The sequence below is a fragment of the Myotis nattereri genome, assembly GCF_964212035.1.
Source record: "Myotis nattereri genome assembly, chromosome: 2".
Lineage (NCBI taxonomy): Eukaryota > Metazoa > Chordata > Mammalia > Chiroptera > Vespertilionidae > Myotis > Myotis nattereri.
The window spans coordinates 119,447,214-119,464,016 of NC_138076.1; the positions used below are offsets into that span (position 1 = coordinate 119,447,214).

Sequence of the window (16,803 nt, forward strand, 5' to 3'; positions counted from 1 at the left end):
CTTTTGTTCCTTCAAACATCATGAGGGTACCCAGCGTGTTGGACAGAAGCCTGTCTGTCCCTCATGTGCACGTGGGGACACTAAGATTAAGACAAGGAGATTGCTAACGAGGCGCTGTGGCAAAGGACACCCAGGGCTCAGAGGAGAGGCGGAGTTGGGGCCAGACGTGCCTGAGCTGATAGCAGGTATGGTGTGGGGGTCTCCTCATCATTAATACCGATGAGATATGGAGGGGCCGGGCAGCCTCTGGGTAGGGTGGCATGAAATACCATTTAGGCAAAGTGGTGGGCAGCCCTTCCAGCTCCTCAGGCACTCTCCTTAGCGTCAGTCTGGCTCTTGATGGCCATTACAGCCATGGCCTGAGGTCTGGCGATGCATGGGTCTCGGAGGAACATTAGCTGGTGGTGAACTAGAGAGGTTAATGGCATACTAGCAATCAACCGAGGCTTTTATCCTAATTCATTAAAACTATGAAATACACACTCACACCCCCCAAAAGAAAGAGCTTTGGAGAAAAGCAAGCAGCTGCAGAACCAAGTGTGAATGTCCCGGACCCCGGAGAGGAGCCCCGGAGAACTCAGCGCCCTCCCTGCAGAGCACCGCACACCTGTGTCCACATCCAGGTCGCGGGATGCAGCCCCGAAGCACACGCCACCCCATCCTCAGACACTCCATCTGCACAGTCATCCCTTGGGGTCAACTTTTCTTTTCAGTCCTTCGGGGGCTCTGAGTCACTGCCTCCAAGTGTGTCTTTGCCCACCCATCCCCCGTCATCCCCAGCCCACTGCCTTCTCCTTAAAGCAGGTGCACCTCAGGGCTTTTGACCTGACCAGTTTCTTCATTACCTGAATTCTCTCACCTGCCAACCCCGGCTTCACTTTTGTTACCTCCCCTGTGCCTCCCTGGGTTTAAGTTGTCACCATCTGTTCAGGGGTACTTGTACCTCCGTCCCTCTCCTGCTCTGAGCCTGCTCCTGGTTTGAGTCCTGATGTCCCTGTGGCTGGTGCAGGAGAGGCACGGGCAAGGCCGAGCTCCTCACCGATGAACCTGCTTCCCCAGGTTTCCTCACATGACTGAATCCTTTCCCCCTTGCCTGCCTCTCCCTCCCATTCTTAGGATGGTGTACAGAAGCCCACACTACTCACTGACATTTGCTTTATAAGCATGCCACCAGCAATAGATCATTGCCACCAACACAAGGAGGTTTTCTTTTTCTTTCTTTCTGTTTTTTTTTTTTTTTTACTTCTCAGGACAAATTTAATTACGGCCCTGTCTGAGACAGGGGAGGTAGGGTAGAGCGTTTGCAAAGCACCCAAAGCTATTGGTACTGTTACTGTGAAGGTCTTTCCCTTAGAGCAAGCGCGATGCTCTGCTCTGTACCTAGAATGAAAAGGTCCCAGCCCTGAGCTATTTGAAGAAAAGGGTCACTAGATGAAAGTTCCAGTTCAAACAAGGCTCAGGCCACGTTCTGTCATTGGAGAGAAGGGAGAATTCCACAGGACTCCAGCCGGGGACAGACTCAGGGCAGGAGAGGGACGGAGATACAAGTAATGGATGGAGGCAACCAATTGATGTTTTTCTCTCACATCAATGTTTCTCTCTCCCTCCCTTTCTCTCTAAAATCAATAAAAAGCATATCCTTAGGTAAGCGGGGGGGGAGAAATCAAGGTTTCCAATTACATACAAAGGTTCACCTTTTAGGCAAAAAGTGGACAAAGGACAGCAGCAGAAAATTAGGCCAGTGTTTCTCAAAGCGAGGTCACTGGACCACCAGCACCGAACTGTCCACTGGCTGGTCAAAATCTCTAGAGGCGGGTCCTTAATGAGACCTCCAAAAAGTTCAACTAAGTATGAGAATCGCAATCACTGGTTCAGAACACACTGTGAAACCAGTAGTGAGACATCACAAAGTATTCTCCGAGAGATTTTAACAGAATCGTGTTTGGTGGCAGGACCATGCACAGATGACCCGCCTCAAGGCCCAGTGCCCACCCCAGGCCATGTCGTAGGCATTTTCTTGGTCTCTGGAGTGTATTGGGGACAAGGTTCAGAGGGAGCATGGGATTCCCCTGCATAGTTAGTCTTTTTGTTGTTTTCCAAAAGCCCCCAGAGAGTTTGGAGACTGGAAAACAGGAAGATGATGGCTTTTGCCAAAGCTTCCAATTAGATAATGAAATTATTCTGTTTACAGGGTTTATAGAGATCTGAAAATAACACTAATCTTTCTCATGGAGGGACTATGGGAGGCTCTCCAATAAAGACAGAGTTAAAAAATAATTTCTTGGCAATAGTTCCAGATTATAAATAGATAAATCATTGATTAAAAATAGAATGAATGTTAAATCTCTTCAAGATGCTATGACGATATCTAAAAGCAAAATTCTTTCATATAGGAATTAAAACAAAAAAACAAAAACAAGACTCCCAAACACATGGACGTTGAGAATTATTTAAGAGGTTCTAGAAACTGCAAATTAAAAATAGCTATCACCATACCCCAGGAGGAGAAAATAAAATCCGCAATTATCTGGCAAGTATCAGTATGCTAAGTCCCTTAAGTTCTGTCTCAGGGACACAGACAACAAGACAGTTTAGCCGTCACCTCTGAGTTTATGGTCATGAGCTGCACAGAACCAGAAGCCAGGCACACAGAGGTGCCTTTTTTTTTGGTTTTGTTAATCTTCACTTGAGGATATTTTTTCCCATTGATTTTTAGAAAAAGTGGAAGGGAGGGAGGAAGGGGGGAAAGAGAAAGAGAGAAAGAGGGAGAGAAGAGAAACATTGATGTGAGAGAGACACTTCAATTGGTTGCCTCCCGCACAGGTTCTGACGGGGAGCAGGGAAAGAACCTGCAACTCAGGTACCTGCCCTTGACCGGGCATTGAACCCATGACCCTCGGGTGCACAGGCCCAGCTTTGCCCCTGAGCAGTTTGTGTGGCCTTGGGAAAGTGACTTAACCCTAAGCCACAGTTTTCTCATCTGCAAAATGGGAATAATGATCATAGTGGTGTATCCTCACCCGCTCTGACAGGTCATTGTGAGGATTAGTGGAGCAAATGCACTTGAACTCAATCACACTGCCTGGCACAGAGCCAGCCTTGATGCACGTTAACTATGATTGTTACTATATTTCTGCTACTTTTATTCTAAACCAAGAATTTTCTGAAATGCCAAGATATTTAGGACATTCATATCATAAAGAGCTCTTTTTTTTGAGGGGGGAGGGGTTTGTTGCTCAGGAGTGTCAAACTTGGGGATTTCAATTCTGCATACACTTTAAGTCTATTGTCTGGTACTAAACCTTCCCCTCCTATTCCCAGGTCCCCCACCAGGCTTGTCACAGTATTACATGGTAGAGAAACACAGGTAAGAGAGTGTGTATGTGTAGGCCGTGTTCTCTGATAGTAACAATTACAATTAGATTAATAATAAATGCTCCGGGTGTGTCTCCTTGGCCTGGCACTCTTCTGCCTGAAGTGAACACCTTAAATCCTTTTCCCATATGACCCCCGACAACACCATAGGAGCAAGGCGTGCGAGGTGCTTGCTGAGAACCTAGGGATGTTTTATGGGCCCCGCTGACTCACTCAGTCACGTTCAGAACACTCTGAGCAGGATCTGCCTAACTCCAGGGCCCTGAATGGGAGCTACCCACCCACCCCCTTCCTCTAACACAGTGATGGCGAACCTCTGACACGCGAACTCATTTTGTTGATTGATTTTTCTTTGTTAAATGGCATTTAAATATATAAAATAAATATCTAAAATATGTCTTTGTTTTACTGTGGTTGCAAATATCAAAAAATTTCTATATGTGACACGGCACCAGAGTTAAGTTAGGGTTTTTCAAAATGCTGACACACCAAGCTCAAAAGGTTTGCCATCACTGCGAGTCTAACACAATCCCGATGATGGCCTCTGCGCTCCTGCTGTCAGACCCCACAGCAGATTCTTCAGGAGAGGGGCTTGCTTCCTTCCAGGTGCTTCTGACATGGGCTGACCACAACCCACAGTGAGAAATACATATTATACCACAACTCAGATGTATATCTCAAAGATTTTGATGACAAATGCATGCGTTCATGTGAGGCCTTCTGATGCTTCCTTGCTCTATTTTGCTCTTTCATGAAAAGCGAGAATGTGGAGAAATTGGAACCTTTATACGTCACTGATGGGAATGTAAAATGGCCTACTTTCTGGAAAAACAGTTTGGTGTTTCCTCAAAACCTTAAACACAGTTTCTAAATGACCTGAATAGTCCACTGCTAAGCACATATCCAAGAGAAATGGAAACACATCCATACCAAAAACTAGAACATCAGTTATTCATAGCTGCATTATTCATAGTAGCCAAAAGGCAGATATAAACCAAATGTCCACCAAGTGAGGAATGAATACACAAATGGGGTACATATCCATACAATGGGACGTTATTCAGCCAAGAAAGGAATGGAGTGTTATCCATCCTACCAAGTGGGGGAACCTGGAGACCATCATGCCAAGTGAAAGAAGCTAAACACCATGCACGGCCTGCGTCCACACAGGTCAATGCTCACAGTGGGCAGATCTAAGGGATAGAAAGTCAGTTAGTGTTGCTACTGGGAGGGGGGTGGGGAATGAGGAATGGGCCTGGGGTCTCTTTTAGGGGTGATGAAAATGGTCTAAAACCAGACAGTGCTGATGGTTGCAACGCTCTGAATACATATAAAAATGAATTGTATAAAGGGGTGAATTTATTCGTATGTTAATTACATCTCAAGAAAGCTGTTTAAAATGATGGTTGTGATCCAATAAACTGATTTCATCATTCCAAACGGGTCAAAACGCAGTTGAAAATGATTGTTCTAGAATATGCTTCCCACTCCCGAGCCCTGCCCGGCCTGTCCTCTGCATGGGAATCACTGCTGAGCCTGGCAGATGGACAGACGGACAGAGGGGCGAGCATGAGGAAGGAGGGATGAAAGCCCTCTGTGGCACAATATCCATGGCCCTTCTTCAGCTAAGGGACCTCGGAGCCAAGCCTGCACCTGCTAGGCCGCGTTTCTGTCTCTCACAGCTGGGGGGGTCATGAGAACAGAGGTGTGGGGAGATTTCCCGGGACAGCTGGCTCAGTGGGGTGGGTGTCCCCGTTGTTCCGCTCCTGCTTGCCTCAAATTCCAACAGGAAGGCTCAGTCTCCAAGAGCCGCCTTGCGACCTTGGGGTGGAAGGCAGGCCTAAGGCTGGCAAAGCGACCAGGAGACGGGGTCCTGCTGCCATCTCAAAGCCACCGGGGCTTCCTTTATGTGGCTGAGCAAATCCCTAATTTGCTTACAGCACTGAGCTGAGTCTCTGGTACTAGCAGTCAAAGGGACTTCTAAGTGATACGCATGTAACTGAATCAAAGCTCCCTCCCTGATGGAGCTGCCGGACCCCGGACCCCTCCGGGAACAGCAGCTGCTCTCCCGCCCAGGCCTTTCTGCCTCCCTGCCCTCCGGGCCAACATCTCCCCGAGTCCCGTGAGGAGGGCAATACCTGGTGATTTTAAATATCCTCAGGAGCCGAACACATCTCAGCACAGAGATGCCCAAGGGGGACATGACCTTGGTCTCCACCAGGATGGTCTCCAGGATGCCCCCGCACACAATGAAGCAGTCGAAGCGGTTGAAGAGGGACACGAAGTAGGCCTGCAGGCCCAGGCTGTACATCTTCAGCAGCATCTCCGCAGTGAACAGGGCCAGGAGCGCCTTGTTGGCCGTGTCTGGCAGGTTCAGGGGTGGGATGGGATCCAAACAGGTGTGAGAGGAGGGAACACGGGGAGGAGGAGAAAGAAAACACAGTAATAATCAGCACTGAAAAAAACTAATTCTCCCTTCCCAGCCAGGACACCTCTCCCATCCACAGCTACCAAAGCAGAACAAGTAGGGCCAAATCAATGGGCAGAGGTATCCATTTATCAAGTACAGCAATCTCCCTTATCCATAGGAGATATAGTCTAAGACTCCCATTGGATGCCTGAAACCAGAGATAGTACTGAACCCTATATTCACTGTTTTTCCTGTACATCACACTCAAACAGTGTGAGGCTTCACCATACTACTCAGAACAGTGTGCAATTTTATTTATTTATTTATTTATTTATTTATTTATTTATTTATTCATTCATTCATTCATTCATTCATTCATTCATTTATTTTTGTTAATCTATACCTGAGGATATTTTTCCATTGATTTTTATAGAGAGTGGAAGGGAAGGAAGGGGGCAGTGTGGGGGGAGAAAGACAGAGAAACATCATTGTGAGAGAGACAGATTGATTGGTTGCCTCCCACACATGCTATGACTGGGGTTGGGGATCCAACCTGCAACCCAGATACCTGCCCCTGACCAGATATCAAACCTGCGATCCTTCATTGCATGGGGTGATGCTCTAACCACCGAGCCACAATTATCTTTGGAATTTTCCAAGTATTATTGCCCATTTTCCAGATGTAAGAAGTGAGGCTCAGAGAGATGAGTACTCCACCAAAACCAATAAGCCAAGAGGCGAAGCTAGGCCACCTGAGTCTAGAATGCACCCCTGTGTCTGCCTGATGCCTGGGGTGGTGCTGAGGCACTGGCCAGTGAGGGCCTCTCCAAGGGGTCGCTTCAGGGAAGGGCCTGGGCACTAACTACCCGCCGAGGAGGCTCCCCGTGTTCAGGCCACTGCTGCCCTACCCCCTGCTTTTTTGCTCACCTCATCCTCACGTCTGCAGCCCACCTGGACTTACCGCCACGTATACCTGGAGGCAACAGGAAAGCTAAAGGATTGAAAACCCATTCTGGGAAGTCGGCAGCCAAGGGTCTGAGAGAGCAAACTAGGTACAGCACGTGTCCATGTCACCTGGGCCCAAGAATGACTATTGGGGCAGGCAGATGGCATGGACCCAGCCAGGTGAGCCAGCTTGTTTACGACGAGGTGTGCATTTTATTGTGGGGCTTTCGAGCTGCCAGGCCCTTGGTGTCCCAAGCATGGCACCTGCCAAGAGCCGCAACCATGGATGCTTTCCCGTCCACCTTCTGCGTGTGACAGCTCACTCCCTGGGACTCAAGCATGTCAAACTCTCAGCCCGAGGGCCGCATGCCTTGTTTATTTGGCCCGTGTTAGCCTTTGAGTTTGACATGCTTGTGCCAGAGTAAACCAGGATGGCGCCAGGGGCTGCCTCTCACCTTGGACTTCTGTGAGCCAGTGCGGCTGGTTGTAATGCTCCGAGGCAATGGTGAGCGTGTTGAGGAACACCAGGAAAATCACGAGCCAGTAGAAGACATTGGACTTGACTGCGGCACGACACTTCCTTCTGCAGAACCGATTCCACCGGCGCCAGTAGCGACTGGAAAGGGGTGGGGGTTGAGGAGAGAAGGGTGGGAGAGAGGTGGCTATGAAATTCAGATTTCCCCACATGATTCTACTGTGTAAGCATGACCGAGAACCACTATGCTAGATGAACCCAAGCAAAACAAGTCACATCTCGTAATTCTATGGTGGCATGTTTAAAACACACCCCGAATTTCATCCTTGCAATGCAGAGAAAATATGCAGCTGGATGTGTAACTCTGATGGGGAGAAATGAAGATGGTTTGGCTAATAAAGAAGGCAGGTGAGAAATAGAGCAGAATCGTGGAGTAATGTCCATGAACATCTTTACTCTATGTTTCCAGGGAGGGAGACGTCTGCTGTTTATGATCCCTTCATGCATCCCAGATTACTTCTACCTACTGTCCCTGGATAATCCCCTTACCAAACCCTGGTGCAACAAGATTAGAGAAGTGGGACGTACATCTGGGAAGGGTATGGTTTCCTCAGAACCACAAGGAGAACCTGGTTTTTTGGCTTGTAGAGCAGGGAGGGAAGAGCAGGGAGGGTTCACTGGGTCGTGTTCTGATCTGGCCGCTATTATCACTGTGGGTGCTGGAATGCCCTCTCAGTGAGCACCACACCTTTGTGGGGGACACTTACCTGCTCCCTAAGGAAAAGTCACTACACAGAGAAGAAATGCCTCGGGTCAGAAAATTATAGTTTCCAGATGCACTTACCACCCCAGGTAAGCGTGAGGATATGAGAGTGAACAGAGGGTAAAGGAAGGGGACTGAGTCCCAGGTGGTTGGTCCTTAGTGAGCTGCAACTTTTGGAGGTGGCCAGACCTCGGGACAGAGTCTTTCTCGCCTGGGCAGGACTCTGATTCTTCCATTATTGTGGTTATTAATATTATAGAGAAATTTGGTAACAATTTTTTTCATAAGAAATGAATTTTCAGGACAGAGTCATATCGGATCTTAAATAGCTTACACTGTAGTTTCAAAAAATGTTTTAGATACAGTGCCATTTACAGAAGTCACTGATGCTTGGTCCAAAGGAATCAAGTTTGCTTTCTTTTACGTGTTAGGAGCCGACTCGAAGTCAGTTTATGCCGAGAACTTAGATTAAGCTCCTCTTTCCCTGGGGTTTGTGGTTAGTGGCTGTGGGGGTGACATGGTCAGGCCTGTCCACGGGTCTGGAACTGCTCTGCTCGAACCCCTGAAGGAGAGGCTGTCATGGACAGGTGGTATCCCTAAGTCGTGCTGTTTCCCTGCACAGCCATTCACGAGAGTCACATGGATTTGAGCTGGGGTGGGGGTCGGGTAATTACTACCCCGAGAAAGTATTTAAAGATAATTATACACCTCCCACTCTTCAAAATATAGCTTTGCTTGACAACTGGTTTCCTGGCAACGCTTCCTACTGTATAATAAATGCAATGGTTTATTAGGATGTGTGAATTTATTTGTGTTTACATATGCATGGAGGATATAGAAATTAAATGATAAAACAGGGAGGAGAAATGTGCCTGTTGTTTAGTTCCCTTCACACTAACTGGGAAAGTCATTTTCTCTAGAAATAGAACTTTCCCATGTAGACCTGGGAGAGAAGGATAGATATGACTGTGTCTAATCCACTTCTACTCCACTGCTTCCCCTAGGAAATTTCTGCTCACTCACCTCAGATCCTCCTACCTCTTCCCAATATGGGCCCTGTGCTTGCCTTTCTACATGGACTGTCCCCCCCCTCCCCCCCCGTCAGACCCTCCCCTTCTATGTCCTATCCATCCCAGCTTCTCCCTGGAGTACTTTTCTAGTCTTCGCAGGCTTAGAACTCATTGTCAGCATCATTGTTTATTTATATATTTAAGAAGTACTTACTGAACTCCTATGTGGGCCAGGTACTAGATATTCAACAGTTAGCACTATAGACGTAGCCTCTGTCTGCATAAAACCCACGTGGTGTACAGACCACTCAGCAAGCAATCGCAGAGCATGATCAGTGCCAAGGTGGGTCAGCAGAGCACATACACGGGCATCCTAGACAGTCACAGAGGAGCCAGAAATGGTTCCCAGAGGAAATGCCTTCCCAGTTATCTGGCACTGCATGTATCTCCAATTAGGGGATGGGATAGTCTTGCACTTTGTTGCAGACTCACAGTACATGCCGTCCATTTCACGAACTCTTACAGGCTGGAGACAAGCTCCTTGGAGACAGGCTTTGGGCCTCGGGGCTCTTGAGACCCAGGGAAGAGGGAGGGTGTCAGGAGAGGGCCGTGCTCCTGAGAGTTTGCTTGGCACATAATTTTTGACAGTCATCTAGAACATTAGACAATGTCAAAATGATGGACACTTCAGGCTCTTTCTAGTGGCTACAGAACTGAGAACAAGCAACACAGAAAGTCATTAAATTTAATTATTTTATATCTAAGTAACTTAAAAATAGACTATTAGAGATGGGGGCAAATATGGGTGCCTTGTTGCTTATGGGACAGAAGAAGTAAAGGGAACATTGGAGGCACATTTCACTGAACACGGGGCAGATAGTCCTCCAAAATTCTAGAAACTCCATGGGAACCACTTCAGAACTCTATAAAGTGGAGATCTGGAAGCTCTAACAGGTTATCTGATTAATCCCTTCAAGTTGCATAAGACTTTCTGAATCATTTGTTCCATCACTGTTTAAATCCTCTTCTGAACAGGAAGCCCCAAATGTTGCAACGTTCCTTGTTGTAACTAATTCTAATATTATAAGTCATTAATTTGCAGAATTTTTCCTAAAAGCTCTGCTCTAATATTTCTTTTAAATAAACTGTAACTTTGTATATTCAGTTTTGCAAATAGAGTAGGCCAGTTTTTAAGCTCAACTTCCATTATTTGTCATTGCTAAACTGAGTAAATGATCAGGAATGCTTTGATTTTTTTAAAACTCAAATTTTAGAGATTTTGTTTTTTGAGTAAAACGGGCTCTTCACTGTCTACAAGGTTACTTCTGAGTTGCAAAAGTTCTCTCTCCATTTTCGCCCTGTATTTCCTTGCCCTTCTCCTATATTCTTCCATTCAGTCTTGGCTGCCACAATCAGACACCAGAAAATGTGGACACATTTTTCTAGCATCTGTAGTGGAAACCTTAGTATACACATGTGCGAACAGCCTACCACTGGGCTGGTACTCAGCTATACTCTCTGGAAGTAATACCTCTGGAGCATGCAGAACCTACTGAAGGCAACAGTCATGTGAGCCAATAACTGGTGTGTAGTATGGTAAGTGCTGTGATAGAGTTATGAGCAAAGCACTATGGGAATGGAGGGAGGTGGATAACTTCCCCTGAGGGGTTTGCAGACATTTTTGCAGTTTGTGACATTTGAGGCTCTTAACAAAAGCCTGAGTTCTCCAAATAAAGACATGGGGACACAGTGAATCAGGTAGAAGAGAGGCTCCAGGCAAAGGCCCTGATGTACGAGAGGACAGGGAACATTCCAGTAAATGCAAGTTCCATGGGTTGGAACAAAGGGTATGTGCAGGGGAGTGAGGAAGGTGAGACTGGAAAGTCAGGTGGGGCTGAAGACCTTAGCCCCTGTGGAAAGTTCGGAGCCCAGCCGCGTGGTGATCCTGTGTGCTTCCCAAACCCTTACGCTCATATCTCACTGTGGCCCATGGACATGAAGCATCAGAGCAGCAGCAAACAACCACGTGGCAGTGATTTTAACTGGACTTCATCTTATAAGCGAGGGGGCACACTAGGCCTCACAGCCGCCTTGGGATGGTGCTGCCCAAAAGACTGATGGATAAAGATAATTCAACACGTATTAACCCCTGGATTATTTGCTTGCTATAACCCCCAAACCTCTTCTTTCTAGCCATACAAAAGAGGGCAGTTCCCCCTCACTCTTCCCCCTCCTGGAAGGGCACTGGATGGAGCTGGCGGGCAGAGGGAAGGAAGAGCAGCATGTCCTGCACTTACCTGAACTTTGACTTGGAGATCCGGTGGCTGAAAGAGAAAAGGGGGACGTTAGCAGGTGACATATGTTCCCTTCCATTTCAAAGGTGTTCAGCCATGCCAGGGAAGTCGATGTCCCCTGCTGACTATTTGTGGGCACCCGATGGATGTGTGATGTGACTTAGAACAACTCTGAAGAGAGAACCTATTTGTCAGCATCTTCTGGTGTGCTTGTGTGTTTGAATGTGGAGACTGAAGCCTGTCCCACTGACAAGTCTACAAATCCAGTGTCTTCTGAGTGGAGCAGGACAGCCCGTGCTCTCAGATCACCAGCATCTACGATGAGGTTCCGTGAGGTCAGGTTAGGCAGCGTGTTAGGAAGCTGCACCTTGAGAAGTGCCATAGAGGACAGGGAGGCACCTTGGGAAGAGCCGTACAGGACAGGGAGGCGCCTTGGGAAGGGCCATACAGGACAGGGAGGTCTCTCCAGCAGGTGGAGGGTCTCACCAGCCAGAGACCGTGGCAGAAACACATCGGGGAGACTCCACTGCCCTCTGAACAGGAGCCTGGCCAACGCTGGCTTTGAAGTGAAGATGAGCACAAGAGCCAGCTGGGCACTGAAAGGCACTACAGTCCTGGTGAGGGCAGAAACCTGGGCCTGAAGGAAGCCATGGGTCCCGAGGAGAAAGCCAGCATGCTGGCAGCCAGGTGCAGCCCGGAAGCCCTGGGGGACTCTGGGCAGGAGCACCGGGCAGGTGTGCTGCTGGATGATTCGAAGGGTCACTGTATGGGGCGGGTCCACTGAAAGGTGAACCTTCAAGGAGGCCCTGAGACCACCTAGTTCACATAGGAGAGTCCAGGAGATCTGGACGGAGGCAGGATGGGAGAAGAGAGAGGGAAGAAGAGAGGAAGGAAGGGAGATAAATATATGGAGAGAGAGAGAGAGAGAGAGAGAGAGAGAGAGAGAGAGAGAGAGAGAGAGAGAACTTGAGACAGAAACTTGAAGGCAATGAGTCAGAAAGGCTTGGTGTCAGGGAGTAAACACTGGAGAGCTTGCAGGTGAATGCACAGAGAGATACAAAAATCCAAGTTAGAGGTGGCAAAAGGGATGGAGAGAACAGTAGAGACAAAGAGATGCCAAGAGAAAACAGGAGCAGGGACTTGAGAGGCGACTGCTGCAAGCCTGTGTCATCCAGCTCAGCACAAAGCAAGCTCTGTTGCATAGCAAGAAAACAACCCCTCTCATTGTTTTTTATTTAAAAAAAATTAAAGCAGAAGATGTGGCAGGTGGCAAAGCCATCGAGCATGAGATAATTATATCTCTGGGGCACTGAGAATCTGAGCCAAGTGCCTTTACTGCTCTGAACCGTTAGCTAATAACCTTTTCCCGCCTCCAAAGACTGCCTGCCAGGACTGGAGGGTTTAATCACATGTTAACAAAGCATGTGGGACGGGGAGAGGGAGCCGGGCAGCATTTTATTTAGAGTCACAGTTTAATGGGGAAACAAATGTTTTCCAGGTGCTAATTGGGTGGCAGGGAGTCCAGGGTGCTCTGTTCTCCAGCAGGGCTGGGCTGAGCATGGCACCTTCAGGCAGTTCTCACTCTTGCAGAAGCCAATGCAGATGATCATGATCTCCGAGGCTTTGTCCATAGAGCTTGGCCAGCCCTCGGCATTCTTTCTGAAACGTCCCCATGACCCTCTCTGCAGTGCCCGTCAGTGCAGACCATGGCCCCTTCCCCACAAGGCTCTCTCTTGCAGTCCATGGGAGTCAGAAGAAAATTGGGTTCTTAAATCCAACATATATGGAAACCGAAATCTGAATGTTCACATCTTCCAAGGAAGTGACTCTGGGAATTGGACACAGGGAAGGATTGGTGCTGGGTGACTTTGAAATGAGGGCCTGGCCTGAGTGTAGGCATGGTCATCAGCTATGGGTCCGCGCATGGCATTCTGGCACATTCTGAGGAGGAGGAAAGGGAGCAGGACTTTCTTTTCCGCTTAGTTGTTTGTTCCGATGTATAACCCTGGACCACACTTTGAGACTGATTTTCGTGTTGTTGCTGTTTCAGGGGATTGTGAGCTTAATTTCAGGCTTTCTGAGTCTGGAACATTCATCCCCTTCTAAGCACCATATTACTTAAGTGTTTGTACTTGGGAAGGGGAGAGTGTTGTTCAAGAGGCATTTGTCTGAGACCCAGGAAACCCAGCCCTTGGAGAGCTGAGGTTAGAAGTCTTGCAAAGCCCAAGTGCATTGATGCCTCCATTCTCCCTGACAGGTGTGAGAGGACAGTGGGACCCACTCCACAAAAACAGAGGGGCCCCATCGCTCTGCAGCCTTTCACCTCCTGGGAGGTAACCACCGGCTTAGGGTTTGGAAAGCTGCTCGAACTCGTCCCCTGTGTGAGTAAGCAGGTGGGGACTAGGTGGGTGCACCGCTCCATACCCTGGGCTGTTTCACGTGTGGCAAATGCTTCCTTCTACTGAACAGTAGAGTCTCCAGCTTCTCCAAACCCCAATGAGGCGCAAACAGCTTGTTCAGAAGGCTTGATGGCTTTTTCCATCATTCTATTCTATTCTATTCTATTCTATTCTATTCTATTCTATGCCATCCCATGCCATCCCATGCCATGCCATCCCATCCTATCCTAAAAACCCTATCTAGTGTTTTAAGTGGATAGAGCAGGGAGATGAGGAAAGTTAGAATTTAACACATAAGACCATCAGAACAGTTCCAATGGTTTGGACCTGGGGTACATCTAATCCAAGATATTTTTTCTGCCTAGGCCTCCAAGACAAACCTTCTAGGAAACTATGATTTTCTTTGATATTGAAGTTCAAAACTAGAGAAAACCCCAAAACTCTTTTTGTTTTGCTTCGTTACTCAATTTGCATTTGTCATTATTTGACAAATATTTGAACTTCTTGGGAGCCATTTATATTTTCAGCTTCTCTCCCCCTCTTAGAGTAATGAGCACCATATGTTTACTCCCTGTTGTGTGAAGTAGCATTTGCCAGAATTGTCCCAATTTGCCTTTAACATAAATCAGAGGGCACTGGAGTCACCACCCAGGCTGACACACATCTGACTGCCTCCTCATCTCTATCGCTGCAACACCTCCCATGGCTGTTAGTACTGGAGCTACGAGGTACTGAAGGCAGTTGCTCCCCACCCCTGGCCAGAGTCTCCTTCTCTATTACCCCTCTTGCTCTTTCACTGAATCCACTTTGCCCTCGCTGGATCTTCCCAACCACTCACTCTTCCAGGGCTCCCAGGCCAATGCACACGTCACCTCCAGTTCTCAGCTTGGCCCCATGGTCATGTCAGGACTGCCCTCCACACCACGCAGACTCCCCACTGCCTGGGCCTTCTGCTGGGTCTGCTTGGCAAACCCCATCCTGGTTCACACCACTGTCGTGTTTTTAGTGCTGCCCCCAGGTCAAAGAGCCTACCAAAAACCAGTCATAGTTCTGCAGGCCAATTGCACATTTACGATGTCAGTCTCCACTGTGGATTCAGATTCGCACTGCTCAGCAAGCTGTTTGCGATGTCCTGTTGACTCACTAGTTTGAATCTCCTGTCCTGCAGGTCCCTAGGACACCTATCCCTCCTCTGGGAGGAGCTGACAGATCATTTGCTATGACTCCTATCATATCTTCAGCAGAGCCTGTTTTTGATTCTATATTCTTTATAAAACTGTTGGCTTTGAGAGCTGGATCTATGGTCCACAAATATCAAGTTACAGGGTGTTTTATTCCAGAAATCTTACATGGAAGCCCAATGTGTGAAAGAGGTGAAAGTGGTCTCCTGTCCCAGCCCTGCCGCGGTTCCCAGGATCCCTGGCCTCTGCTGAGAGCCCCTGAGGCACCATCAGGCCAGCCCTTCCTTCCCTAGAGGAGGAGGCCGAGACTCAGAGCAGAAGTGCCAGCTGAGGTCCAGGGCGGATCAGTGCTGGACTGCAAACTCCTGACGAAAGGTCTCTTCTCCCATCTCCTGGGAAAGGAGCTCCTTCTTCCTGTGTGAATCCAGTGTCTCAAACTGTCTTTGAAGTCCACTCCCTCTTCTTAAGTAGTTCCTTCGTAGGCACTCCCATTTAGATCCCAGAGCCTTTAGCCCCTCCATTTTCATGGACTTCTTTTTTTGCTTTAAAGATCATCTCTTTACTATGATGAAACAAGCCCCCTCTTTCTAGGATCCTACTCTCCTCTCCTTTCCATGGCCCCACTGGTGGAGTCAGCTCCTTGTGCTGGCTCATTTCCACCCCCTCTCCACTCTGAGACTCAGCTCCCACCGCACAGAGCACAGAGTCCTCCACTCCTTTCCATCCTTTCCATCCCCACACGTGACTCTAGCCTGCACCTCATCATCTCACCTGTGGGTAACTGCCAGGGAGGCCTCTGCACACGTGTGCTGCTTCCCCATTGGCCCCACCCCTAAACTTTCTTTTCTAAAGTGGTCTGTCAAGAATGCAAAACTAACCAAATCAACCAGCTCCTCATCCCATGAATTCTCACAGTCTTGTGACAAAGACCAAGGCCATCAAGGGGTCTCCCAGGCCCTGCCCCATCTCCAGCCTCATCTCTGTCTTCACTCAGGCTGCACTGTCCAAGCTGGCCTTCTCTCAGTTCTTCCACTCCAGGGCCTTGACATGCACTGTTGCCTCTGACTGGAACATTCTCCACACTCTTCACCTCAGTAATGTACTATTCTTCAACCCTTCAGTTCGGAGCTGAAATTTTATTTCTCCCCAGCAGCTGTTCCCAACCTGCCAGTCTAAGTCAAGTCCATCCCTGTCATTAAGCGCATACTTCAGCTACTCTTCCTTCTTAACACTTACCCCAATTTTAACGACTTATTTACTTATGAATGTCAACTTCACACCAGATTATGAGCTCTAGCAAGAGGGTGTCAATTTGCTCTACTGACTGCTATGCGTCACCATCGCTAGCTCCACACCGGGCACACTACTGACTGAGTGTACAGATGGATGGCTGTGTCTTGAAATTCTTCCTTCAGTGGTTTCCAAGCGACTGCTGAGATCTGTACCCCTAACACCACTTCACCTGTTTCATTTACTTGTTCTTATTCTTCTATGTGTCTGTGTCCCAAGGTTCTGCCTCCATTCTCCTAAGAACAACCCTGGCATATGACTCGTAATAGTTTTTATCCTGATAACCTCAAACGTGTGACTCCTCCCTGCCCGGAGCCGGAGCTGGACCTCGGACCTCCACATCCTGCTGCCTGCATGATCCCTCGGCTTGGCCTGCTTCACAGGGCACTTCAGCATTCTTATCATGTTCTGCCTCCAAACTTCGATGGCTCCTTCCTCTGCACACTTATCCTCCTTCCTTCTCCCCCCAAATATCACATTGCAGGCCCTTTCTCTCTGCCGCTGCCCCACAGGAACCATTTTCATCCCAGCCTCTCACTACATATAAATCCTTACCCAGACCTCATCTTCCTTCACAACTAGCCTCTCACTGCCTCCTCACTAGCACCCACTCTCAGGCCCTGGCCTGTCCTCATGCTGCCTCTCCCACCAGGAAGTCTCC

The 16,803-nt window shown here is 48.3% G+C and overlaps 1 protein-coding gene across 1 annotated transcript in view; it reads right to left on the reverse strand.

The window, feature by feature from the left end:
* CACNA1C (calcium voltage-gated channel subunit alpha1 C) overlaps positions 1-16,803 on the reverse strand; it is a 224,941-nt gene that overhangs the window by 117,383 nt on the left and 90,755 nt on the right. Inside the window, exons 9-11 of the mRNA XM_081083633.1 lie at positions 11,276-11,302; positions 7,186-7,346; positions 5,514-5,739 (exon numbers count right to left, since the gene is read on the reverse strand). Coding sequence (XP_080939759.1) covers positions 5,514-5,739; positions 7,186-7,346; positions 11,276-11,302 — 414 coding nt within the window. The remainder of the gene's footprint in view (positions 1-5,513; positions 5,740-7,185; positions 7,347-11,275; positions 11,303-16,803) is intronic.